General features: G+C 38.0%; 1 protein-coding gene and 18 non-coding genes across 20 annotated transcripts in view; 18 read left to right on the forward strand and 1 right to left on the reverse strand.

The window, feature by feature from the left end:
* Nucleotides 1-10269, reverse strand: part of LOC117293400 (glutamate receptor 2-like) — a 44183-nt gene that overhangs the window by 17660 nt on the left and 16254 nt on the right. For both annotated transcript variants that reach the window (XM_033775717.1, XM_033775718.1), the window contains exons 3-8: nucleotides 5649-5909; nucleotides 5274-5452; nucleotides 4541-4594; nucleotides 3647-3814; nucleotides 1965-2135; nucleotides 397-501 (exon numbers count right to left, since the gene is read on the reverse strand). In XM_033775717.1, coding sequence (XP_033631608.1) covers nucleotides 397-501; nucleotides 1965-2135; nucleotides 3647-3814; nucleotides 4541-4594; nucleotides 5274-5452; nucleotides 5649-5909 — 938 coding nt within the window. The remainder of the gene's footprint in view (nucleotides 1-396; nucleotides 502-1964; nucleotides 2136-3646; nucleotides 3815-4540; nucleotides 4595-5273; nucleotides 5453-5648; nucleotides 5910-10269) is intronic.
* Nucleotides 7178-7249, forward strand: Trnag-ucc. Its single transcript has one exon. It is a non-coding gene; the product is annotated as a tRNA-Gly (tRNA).
* Nucleotides 7320-7391, forward strand: Trnag-ucc. The gene has a single exon. It is a non-coding gene; the product is annotated as a tRNA-Gly (tRNA).
* On the forward strand, nucleotides 7462-7533 carry Trnag-ucc. The gene has a single exon. It is a non-coding gene; the product is annotated as a tRNA-Gly (tRNA).
* On the forward strand, nucleotides 7881-7952 carry Trnag-ucc. The gene has a single exon. It is a non-coding gene; the product is annotated as a tRNA-Gly (tRNA).
* On the forward strand, nucleotides 8023-8094 carry Trnag-ucc. Its single transcript has one exon. It is a non-coding gene; the product is annotated as a tRNA-Gly (tRNA).
* Nucleotides 8165-8236, forward strand: Trnag-ucc. Its single transcript has one exon. It is a non-coding gene; the product is annotated as a tRNA-Gly (tRNA).
* Trnag-ucc lies at nucleotides 8308-8379 on the forward strand. The gene has a single exon. It is a non-coding gene; the product is annotated as a tRNA-Gly (tRNA).
* On the forward strand, nucleotides 8450-8521 carry Trnag-ucc. Its single transcript has one exon. It is a non-coding gene; the product is annotated as a tRNA-Gly (tRNA).
* On the forward strand, nucleotides 8593-8664 carry Trnag-ucc. Its single transcript has one exon. It is a non-coding gene; the product is annotated as a tRNA-Gly (tRNA).
* On the forward strand, nucleotides 8735-8806 carry Trnag-ucc. Its single transcript has one exon. It is a non-coding gene; the product is annotated as a tRNA-Gly (tRNA).
* Nucleotides 8877-8948, forward strand: Trnag-ucc. The gene has a single exon. It is a non-coding gene; the product is annotated as a tRNA-Gly (tRNA).
* Trnag-ucc lies at nucleotides 9019-9090 on the forward strand. The gene has a single exon. It is a non-coding gene; the product is annotated as a tRNA-Gly (tRNA).
* Nucleotides 9161-9232, forward strand: Trnag-ucc. Its single transcript has one exon. It is a non-coding gene; the product is annotated as a tRNA-Gly (tRNA).
* On the forward strand, nucleotides 9303-9374 carry Trnag-ucc. Its single transcript has one exon. It is a non-coding gene; the product is annotated as a tRNA-Gly (tRNA).
* Nucleotides 9728-9800, forward strand: Trnag-ucc. Its single transcript has one exon. It is a non-coding gene; the product is annotated as a tRNA-Gly (tRNA).
* Nucleotides 9871-9942, forward strand: Trnag-ucc. The gene has a single exon. It is a non-coding gene; the product is annotated as a tRNA-Gly (tRNA).
* Nucleotides 10013-10084, forward strand: Trnag-ucc. Its single transcript has one exon. It is a non-coding gene; the product is annotated as a tRNA-Gly (tRNA).
* On the forward strand, nucleotides 10157-10228 carry Trnag-ucc. Its single transcript has one exon. It is a non-coding gene; the product is annotated as a tRNA-Gly (tRNA).

Raw genomic sequence — 10269 nt, forward strand, 5'->3', positions numbered from 1 at the left:
GCATCCCCGTGGAGACATCTTTTGTTATTCCTATTGTCCCTGTACACAACATTCCTTTTGGAGAACCCCGGTCTTTAGAATTTCCCGATGGAGTCCTTTTATTTTCCCTTTTTTGTTTTGTCCTTGGTCTCCACAAGGTACCGAATTGGAGACCACGGTCTCTTAAAATGAGTTGGTCCTACACAAATCATTACTCCATTATACATTAAATATTAACTACTGCAGGGCCTTAAAGTCAAACATCCATTTCCAAATATTGATCTCAACAGGAGGTACACTCCTATTTTCTATAAGAAAATAGATTTGAATTATTTTTTTTCACAATTATTCAGAATTTAGAGAATGTTTGACTTTTGTGAGCGGACGAAGATCTCACACTTTCTCGCGGGTTTATACCTTTTGCATTCCGTCATCGAACAGACTCAGTATATTGAAAACGTAGTTTGATCTCTCTCCGAAATTATTAAAAGATATTGGACCAGTAGCACCTGTAAAGGACACCTGCAACAATAATAATAATAATAATAATAATAATAATAATAATAACAAATTTTTATGTAGCGCATTTCACAATAAACGTATCGATGCGCTTAAAGGAACACGTTGCCTTGGATCGGACGAGTTGGTCAAAACAAAAGCGTTTGTAACCGTTTTTTATATAATGCGTATGGTTGGAAAGATGTTTTAAAAGTAGAATACAATGATCCACATAAGTTTGCCTCGAAATCGCGTGGTTTTCCTTCTACTGTGCGAACTAACACAGTCGGCCATTCATGGGAGTTCAAATTTTGACCCCCATAAATGGCCGACATGTTAGTCGACGAGGTAAAAGGAAAACCACGCAATTTCGAGGCATGTTTGTGTGGATCATTGTATCCTACTTTTACAACATCTTTTTACCCATATGCATTTTCTAAAAAAACGATTACAAACGCTTTTCAAAGACCAATTCGACCGATCCAAGGAAATGTGTTCCTTTAACATTAGTGCCCTGGCCATAGGGCCAATAACATCCCTTTTTAATGTTTCTCAGCTCCCTTGGGAGTATACAACCTGGGCAACCATTTATATCGCTACAAAGGCTTTTTTCATTCGCAATACCAACCTCTACCCTTGCAGGTACCCATTTATACCCCTGGGTGAAGAGAAGTTATTTTAGTAAATTATCTTGTTCAAAGACACAAATGTCACGACCGGGATTCGAACCGGGATTCAACTATAATTCAACAATTTAGTCACTTTTCATTACTGAGATGTACAAACTACTCTAAATAACAATTCACTTCTGGATGAAAAAAGTTGGAGCACTTTATTTTTGGCTACAACAATAATTACTCAAACAGTGGATTGACCCACATGATGTTGTTGTAATGTTAACAAGCAAAAAACTTGTCGCTCGACAGCGCGGAGCCCCCTTGTATTGGCTTTAAAGGTGACAAAATGTGTTTACATATTATTTAAAACACTTTGGTAAATACTGGACGTTGAATTTAAAAGACACTGGACACTAATGGTAATATTGTCAAAGACCAGTCTGCTCGCTTGTCAAAAGTTGAGCTCAATCGGTCGTCAAAGATGCGAGATAATAATAAAAGAAGAAACACCATCGTTGCGCGAAGCTGTCTTTGCGATGCTTGATTTCAATACCTTAAAATCTAATTCTGAGGTATCAAAATCAAGTTCGTGAAAATTACTTCTTCCTCGAAAACTATGTTACTTCAGAGGGAGCCGTTTCTCACAATGTTTTATATTATCTACAGCTCTCCATTACTCGTTACCAAGTAAGGTTTTATGCTAGTAAATATGTTGAGTAATTACCAATAGTGTCCACTGCCTTTAAGTGGACAGGTTTACTCAACAACCTACTCCCCCGGTTCCAATATTCACTCAATAAATCACAAATACAATTCTGCAAACTTACACAACTCGAATACATCATTTAGGTTTTTTGTGTTTTTGTATACCCTTTTCAAGAACCGGAGAACATTCTTGTCAAACTCCCATGGTCTGAACGGATCATCGTCGCAACTCCTCTGGCCTCGATTGTCAAACTGTTCAAGTTTCTTTTCTTGTTTTAAGATTTTCACCGTCTTGTCCATGACATCGACAAGGTCCATCATCAGTCCGGATCTATGCTGTAAGAGTAATCGAGTATGTTAATTGTGGGTAAGTTAGTACAGATGCTATGTCAGATCTTTGGCCGATTTGACCCCAAAATTTTGATTTAAAATTCAATAGGTATTTTGATGGGGGTCGAGAAAGTTACAAGCTTTCATTTGAGCCATTGCTCGAAAAATTCCGCTAATTATTAGTAGCAGTGAAATAAAAATTTGGTCGACAATATATCACGTGACCAATTCTTAAGTGTTTCTTAAGAAACGTTTTAAATTTTTGTCATGGTTCCTGAACATTAAAGGCCACTGACACTATTGGTAATTACTCAAAATAATTATTGGCATAAAACCTTACTTGGTGACGAGTAATGGGGAGAGGTTGATGGTATAAAGCATTGTGAGAAACGGCTCCCTCTGAAGTGCCATAGTTTTCGAGAAAGAAGTAATTTTCCACGAATTTGATTTCGAGACCTCAGATTTAGAACTTGAGGTCTCGAAATCAACCATCTAAACGCACACAACTTCGTGTGACAAGGGTTATTTTTATTTAATTATTATCTCGCAACTTCAACGACCAATTCAGCTCAAATTTTCACAGGTTTGTTATTTTATGCATATGTTGAGATACACCAACTGTAAAGGCTAGTCTTTGACAATTACCAATAGTGTCCACTGCCTTTAAAAGTAAAAGTTAAACTTGTTTTCGTTAGAGCGGGTGATACTCTTTGAAACACCATTCACTAAAAAAAAAATCTATTTTCGAGGCGCTTTACTGAGGTTAACAACTGAACAATTAAAACATTCTGAACATTTTCAGATAAACGGATTAAGAATACTTTTAAGAAAAACTCATACTAATAAAGTCAAATTCCCTAAGTTAGGACCAGTTACTCGTCCAAACTCGAAATAGATTAGTCTTAATTGTTTGTGACATCCACATTCTGGGCCCAATTTTATAGAGCACAACAAGTAGCTATATTACAGCACAACTAACTCACATGATTAGTCCATTTTAAGATTTAAAAAAACAAAAAACAAAAAAAAAAACATTTAAAATCTAAAAGATTCAGTTTCGAATAAAGAAATTGATCCCTAACTACAATCTTTTGGGATTCACTTTAAAATCCCTCGCATTTAGAGTGACGCCATCCAAAAACTTAATGTGACACTGACTGGTATCATGCTAATCGTTGCTAAGCACAATATCGTCAGAACATTTTGTCTGCATAAGCAGCTCTCCTTTTAGCTTGACCCCAGGGCAATATGTCATTGAGCTGTTAAGCACACAAATTTGCTAAGCGTGAAATTTCTTCCTTGATAAAAACAGGGTTACCAACTAAATTTCCTTTTGTTGAATGTTGCTTATTACTTGTATTCAGCTGTTAAATTGCTTATCCTAAAAATCACGTGGAAATTTGATTGGTAATCCTGTTTTTATCGAGGACGACATTTCATGCTTAGCAAATGTTTGTGCTTAGCAGTTCTATGAAATTGGGCCCTGGTCCCGCGGTGTTTAGAGTGTGTTTACTTACAGTCAGTACATTCTTCTGTCTGCTTATGGTCGATGTATTCTGTAACTTGATGTAATCCCATGCTCTTTTCATCTGGATGAAGTTAAACGACGTTTCATTCAAGATGTTGAATCCGGTGACGTTCATCCCACCATATTGAAACTTCTCCATGTTGATTTTATCAATATCCTGATAAAAATTATGAGGACAAATAATATTACAAATTTGACCCACACACTGGTAAACTCGTAGTACAATAAATAATAGACGCGTGTGAGATACTGGTTAAAGACATTGGTAATTGTCAAAGATCAGTCTTCTCACTTGGTGTATCTCAACATATGCATAAAATAACAAACCTGTGAAAATTTTAGCTCGATGTGTCGTCGGAGTTGCGAGACAACTATGAAAGAAAAAAACCACCCTTGTCTCACGATTTCGAGACCTCAAATTCTTATTATGAGGTCTCGTAATCAAATTCGTGGAAAATTACTTCTTTTTCGAAAACTATGGCACTTCAGAGGGAGCGTTTCTCACAATGTTTTATACCATCAACCTCTCCCCATTACTAGCCATCAAGAAAGGTTTTATGCTCATAATTATTTTGAGTAATTACAAATAGTGTCCACTGCCTTTAAAGGATTTGGGTACTTTAGATTTAGAATTTGAGGTCTCGAAATCAAGCATCTAAACGTACACAACTTCGTGTGTGACAAGGGTGTTTTTTCTTTCAGTATTATCTCGCAACTTCGACGACCGATTGAGCTCAAATTTTCACACGTTTGTTATGTTGTGCATATGTTGAGGTACACCAAGTGAGAAGACTTGTCTTTGACAATTACCAATAGTGTACAGTGTCTTTAAGTATTTTTTTTTTTTTTTTTTTTTTTTTATGATTACTGTTTTTATACTCACAAGATCCATGAATATGTAGTGATACGATGCAGTCACCATGCCAAGCAGTGGTATCTGGGGTAGTTTTATCAAATATCAAAGAATACGATTAATAAGTGTGTGCACCTGCGAAATTGCCTTAAAATTATGATCATGCACCAATAAATCAATCCTTTCTCCAATGACTAAATAAGCCATTCACACAAACAGTCGTATTTATCGGTTTCCTAGACTAGATCATTCCACATTATATCTAAAAAGAGGTTTCAAGTCTCGGAGATGTTGTAGGGGCAGAAAACGATCTCCACTCAGGTTCTAAATACTTTTCAAAATATCGCGTCAAATACAGACCACCACATATCTGATAATGGACAACAGTTGGGCATTTACAAAAGAATTAATTCAAAAACGTGTTCTTAGATGGATAACATTTTATTATTTATAACTTTTTGTTAATGGTATGGATATAAATACTGTACCGTCCAACGACGGGATAAGGTGGGGGTGCCAAGCCCTCGGGAGTTTTAAGGATGCATATTAGACTTTGTGAACGAGTTTTTCAGAGTTTATCACATTTTACATGTACGGAATGAAGTATGAACTATGGCATATTCTCATCAGGAACAGGTCATCATAATCAGTAAAATGACACCAAACTTAACAACTGGACCCTTGCCAGTTTTGGAAAGCTCCAAAACCCACACGGACAAGGAACCGATTTGTATTTAAGAAGAGAGGGGAAAGTGTTCAAAACCTGTTCCATTAGTAACTTGGTGTTCTTGTTGCTTGTATCGCAAATGATCTGCTGGCGTTTGGTATCACGGAACTCCCGGAGTGTCTGGATTATTGAGGACCTGTTGTTGATTTTCCGGAACGCTACGTCATAGGTTTTGAATGAGAGCCTCTCCATGAGTGCATGCAGCCGGAGTAGTCCTGGGAAAAAAATTACAATTTTTAAAATCTGCTATCTTTAACTTTTTTGTTAAATTAAAATAAAACAAAATTGAGCCGCTCTTGAAGAAACAAATCGCTCTTCAAATCTGATATAGACCCTAACTACATAAAAATGCAACAACCTTTTTTTATTGTTTCGTGCTAAAAACCATCAAGAGTTTTGTCATACACTCACCTTTATCGCCGTCATAAATAAATGCAAATCTTTTCCACTGGTGAAACCGTACTAGGTCAACCACGACGGGCACCAGCGACGGCATCAAGGATACCAGGTAGTCTCTAGTCCCAGTGGTATTGAGTCCCATGTCCCGCTTGGAGAGTGATGTGATAATGATAGGGATGTGGAAGGTACCACTGTAGGACAGCGCAGTGGGGATCAATGGCGTCTCGATATCGGCTCCTATTAGTAGGATTCCGTTTGTGAAGAGATCACATACTGCGCATGTGCGTGTGGAAAAAAAGACAACATGGAGGTAGTTTTAGTGTTTCATATTATTAATTAGGCTTTGAGAAAATCATCTTTAAGACGGCAAGGAAAGTGCACTTCAACATGTGCGTTTTGGAAACGAAAACAAACGAAAATGGCCCACGTTAGTTTTAGTAATTCATGCTTATAAGTAAGGCCTGGAATTCCATTTTTGAGAGGGCAAGGCCATTTTGTTTTTAAAGGGCACTTCAACTGGAAAAACCAATTGAATTCACTTGAAATCAACTGAGCATGATCCAAGGTCACCAAACTCCTTGTTATCCCAGATCTGGTACCCATTTCAACAAGTATGTTGTGCACACGGACTCAATTTGGCGAACTGATGTAAACATATTAATAAATTATATTATCGATGTTATGTCTTCAAGAATAAATGTGTACATCAAGAACTGTTCAAAAACTACTGCTTTTAAAAAGATGCTTAAGGTATTTAAAGACATTGACTAAATGTTGAGTTACGTTTATATAAAATGAATGGTGCTTTTTATATTACAAGTAATACTGACTGAAGTGAAGTTTAAAGTATCAAGAACTATAACTTGTCCTCAATACTGTTCACTTACAAGACCTTTTACGAGACCTGTTTACAAGTCACTGTATAAGTAAAGAACGCCATCGCTCTCTGTGGAACTAAGCTCGTCAAACTGCCATCTTCTTTGAAACCTAACAGTAAGAATGTATACACACAGTAATGACCATGCATCACGTTGACACGTTTACGCGGTTTGATAAGAAGCATTGATGGGCCAGCGTTTCACACCTACCCTCCCTATAGCCTAGACACTGAGCACGTAAACGTGACTCATTCCCCCACACTGCCTGGTGTGGGTATCCTCTTACTGGCTTCTAAATTACCTTATTAGCGGTTGAGACTTGAGGATAAAGACTACGCTTGACCTCGTTTGATTAAGTTTGTCATCAACTGTGAGAGGTCAACGGTGTATTCTTTAGTAACGGCGATTGTCTGGCTTGGTTGACATTTTGAGGTTTTGTTAACTTATGAATGAAGTGCTTATTCAAACGTTTTGATTTGACCTAAGCTTTGTTGTTTAACTTTATTTGAAAATCAGCAACTCATAATGTTGTAAATGGCGTTGGTGGTATTGCAGTGAGAATAGTTGCCTTCCAAGCAATTGACCCGGGTTCGACTCCCGGCTAACGCAATAGTTTTATTTGCTCAAATTTGACTTTATAGCAAAATGATAACTTTGCAAGTGGCGTTGGTGGTATAGCGGTGAGAATAGTTGCCTTCCAAGCAATTGACCCGGGTTCGACTCCCGGCCAACGCAATAGTTTTATTTGTTAAAATTTGACTTTATAGCAAAATGAAAAGAAAGCAAAATGATAACTTTGCAAGTGGCGTTGGTGGTATAGCGGTGAGAATAGTTGCCTTCCAATCAATTGACCCGGGTTCGAGTCCCGGCCAACGCAATAGTTTTATTTGTTCAAATTACATATTATATCAAAATGAAAAGAAAGCAAAATGATAACTTTGCAAGCGGCGTTGGTTGTATAGCGGTGAGAATAGTTGCCTTCCAATCAATTGACCCGGGTTCGAGTCCCGGCCAACGCAATAGTTTTATTTGTTCAAATTACATATTATATCAAAATGAAAAGAAAGCAAAATGATAACTTTGCAAGCGGCGTTGGTGGTATAGCGGTGAGAATAGTTGCCTTCCAAGCAATTGAACCGGGTTCGGCCAACGCAATAGTTTTATTTGCTCAAATTTGACTTTATAGCAAAATGAAAAGAAAGCAAAATGATAACTTTGCAAGTGACGTTGGTGGTATAGCGGTGAGAATAGTTGCCTTCCAAGCAATTGACCCGGGTTCGACTCCCGGCGAACGCAATAGTTTTGTTTGTTCAAATTTGACTTTATATCAAAATGAAAAGAAAGCAAAATGATAACTTTGCAAGTGGCGTTGGTGGTATAGCGGTGAGAATAGTTGCCTTCCAAGCAATTGACCCGGGTTCGACTCCCGGCCAACGCAATAGTTTTATTTGTTCAAATTTGACTTTATAGCAAAATGAAAAGAAAGCAAAATGATAACTTTGCAAGAGGCGTTGGTGGTATAGCGGTGAGAATAGTTTCCTTCCAAGCAATTGACCCGGGTTCGACTCCCGGCCAACGCAATAGTTTTATTTGCTCAAATTTGACTTTATAGCAAAATGAAAAGAAAGCAAAATGATAACTTTGCAAGTGGCGTTGGTGGTATAGCGGTGAGAATAGTTGCCTTCCAAGCAATTGACCCGGGTTCGACTCCCGGCCAACGCAATAGTTTTATTTGCTCAAATTTGACTTTATAGCAAAATGAAAAGAAAGCAAAATTTATAATATTGCAAGTGGCGTTGGTGGTATAGCGGTGAGAATAGTTGCCTTCCAAGCAATTGACCCGGGTTCGACTCCCGGCCAACGCAATAAATTTATTTGTTTAAATTTGACTTAATAGCAAAACGAAAAGAAAGCAAAATGATAACTTTGCAAGTGGCGTTGGTGGTATAGCGGTGAGAATAGTTGCCTTCCAAGCAATTGACCCGGGTTCGACTCCCGGCCAACGCAATAGTTTTATTTGTTCAAATTACATATTATATCAAAATAATAAGGAAACCAAAATGATAACTTTGCAATTGGCGTTGGTGGTATAGCGGTGAGAATAGTTGCCTTCCAAGCAATTGACCCGGGTTCGACTCCCGGCCAACGCAATAGTTTTATTTGCTCAAATTTGACTTTATAGCAAAATGAAAAGAAAGCAAAATGATAACTTTGCAAGTGGCGTTGGTGGTATAGCGGTGAGAATAGTTGCCTTCCAAGCAATTGACCCGGGTTCGACTCCCGGCCAACGCAATAGTTTTATTTGTTCAAATTTGACTTTATAGCAAAATGAGAAGAAAGCAAAATGATAACTTTGCAAGAGGCGTTGGTGGTATAGCGGTGAGAATAGTTGCCTTCCAATCAATTGACCCGGGTTCGACTCCCGGCCAACGCAATAGTTTTATTTGTTCAAATTACATATTATATCAAAATGAAAAGAAAGCAAAATGATAACTTTGCAAGCGGCGTTGGTTGTATAGCGGTGAGAATAGTTGCCTTCCAAGCAATTGACCCGGGTTCGACTCCCGGCCAACGCAATAGTTTTATTTGCTCAAATTTGACTTTATAGCAAAATGAAAAGAAAGCAAAGTGATAACTTTGCAAGTGGCGTTGGTGGTATAGCGGTGAGAATAGTTGCCTTCCAAGCAATTGACCCGGGTTCGACTCCCGGCCAACGCAATAGTTTTATTTGTTAAAATTACATTTTATAGCAAAATGAAAAGAAAGCAAAATGATAACTTTGCAAGTGGCGTTGGTGGTATAGCGGTGAGAATAGTTGCCTTCCAAGCAATTGACCCGGGTTCGACTCCCGGCCAACGCAATAGTTTTATTTGTTCAAATTTGACTTAATAGCAAAACGAAAAGAAAGCAAAATGATAACTTTGCAAGTGTCGTTGGTGGTATAGCGGTGAGAATAGTTGCCTTCCAATCAATTGACCCGGGTTCGACTCCCGGCCAACGCAATAGTTTTATTTGTTGAAATTACATATTATATCAAAATGAAAAGAAAGCAAATTGATAACTTTGCAAGTGGCGTGTGTGGTATAGCGGTGAGAATAGTTGCCTTCCAAGCAATTGACCCGAGGTCGACTCCCGGCCAACGCAATAGTTTATTTGTTCAAATTACATATTATATCAAAATGAAAAGAAAGCAAATTGATAACTTTGCAAGTGGCGTTGATGGGTATAGCGGTGAGAATAGTTGCCTTCCAAGCAATTGACCCGGGTTCGACTCCCGGCCAACGCAATAGTTTTATTTGCTCAAATTTGACTTTATAGCAAAATGAAAAGAAAGCAAAATGATAACTTTGCAAGTGGCGTTGGTGGTATAGCGGTGAGAATAGTTGCCTTCCAAGCAATTGACCCGGGTTCGACTCCCGGCCAACGCAATAGTTTTATTTGTTCAAATTTCATATTATAGCAAAATGAAAAAAAAGCAAAATGATAACTTTGCAAGTGGCGTTGGTGGTATAGCGGTGAGAATAGTTGCCTTCCAAGCAATTGACCCGGGTTCGACTCCCGGCCAACGCAATAGTTTTATTTGTTCAAATTTCATATTATATCAAAATGAAAAGAAAGTAATTAATGATAACTTTGCAAGCGGCGTTGGTGGTATAGCGGTGAGAATAGTTGCCTTCCAAGCAATTGACCCGGGTTCGACTCCCGGCCAAAGCAATAGTTTTATTTGCTCAAATTTGACTTTATAGCAAAATGAA

This window comes from Asterias rubens, chromosome 8 (genome assembly GCF_902459465.1).
Source record: "Asterias rubens chromosome 8, eAstRub1.3, whole genome shotgun sequence".
NCBI classification, from domain to species: Eukaryota; Metazoa; Echinodermata; class Asteroidea; order Forcipulatida; family Asteriidae; genus Asterias; species Asterias rubens.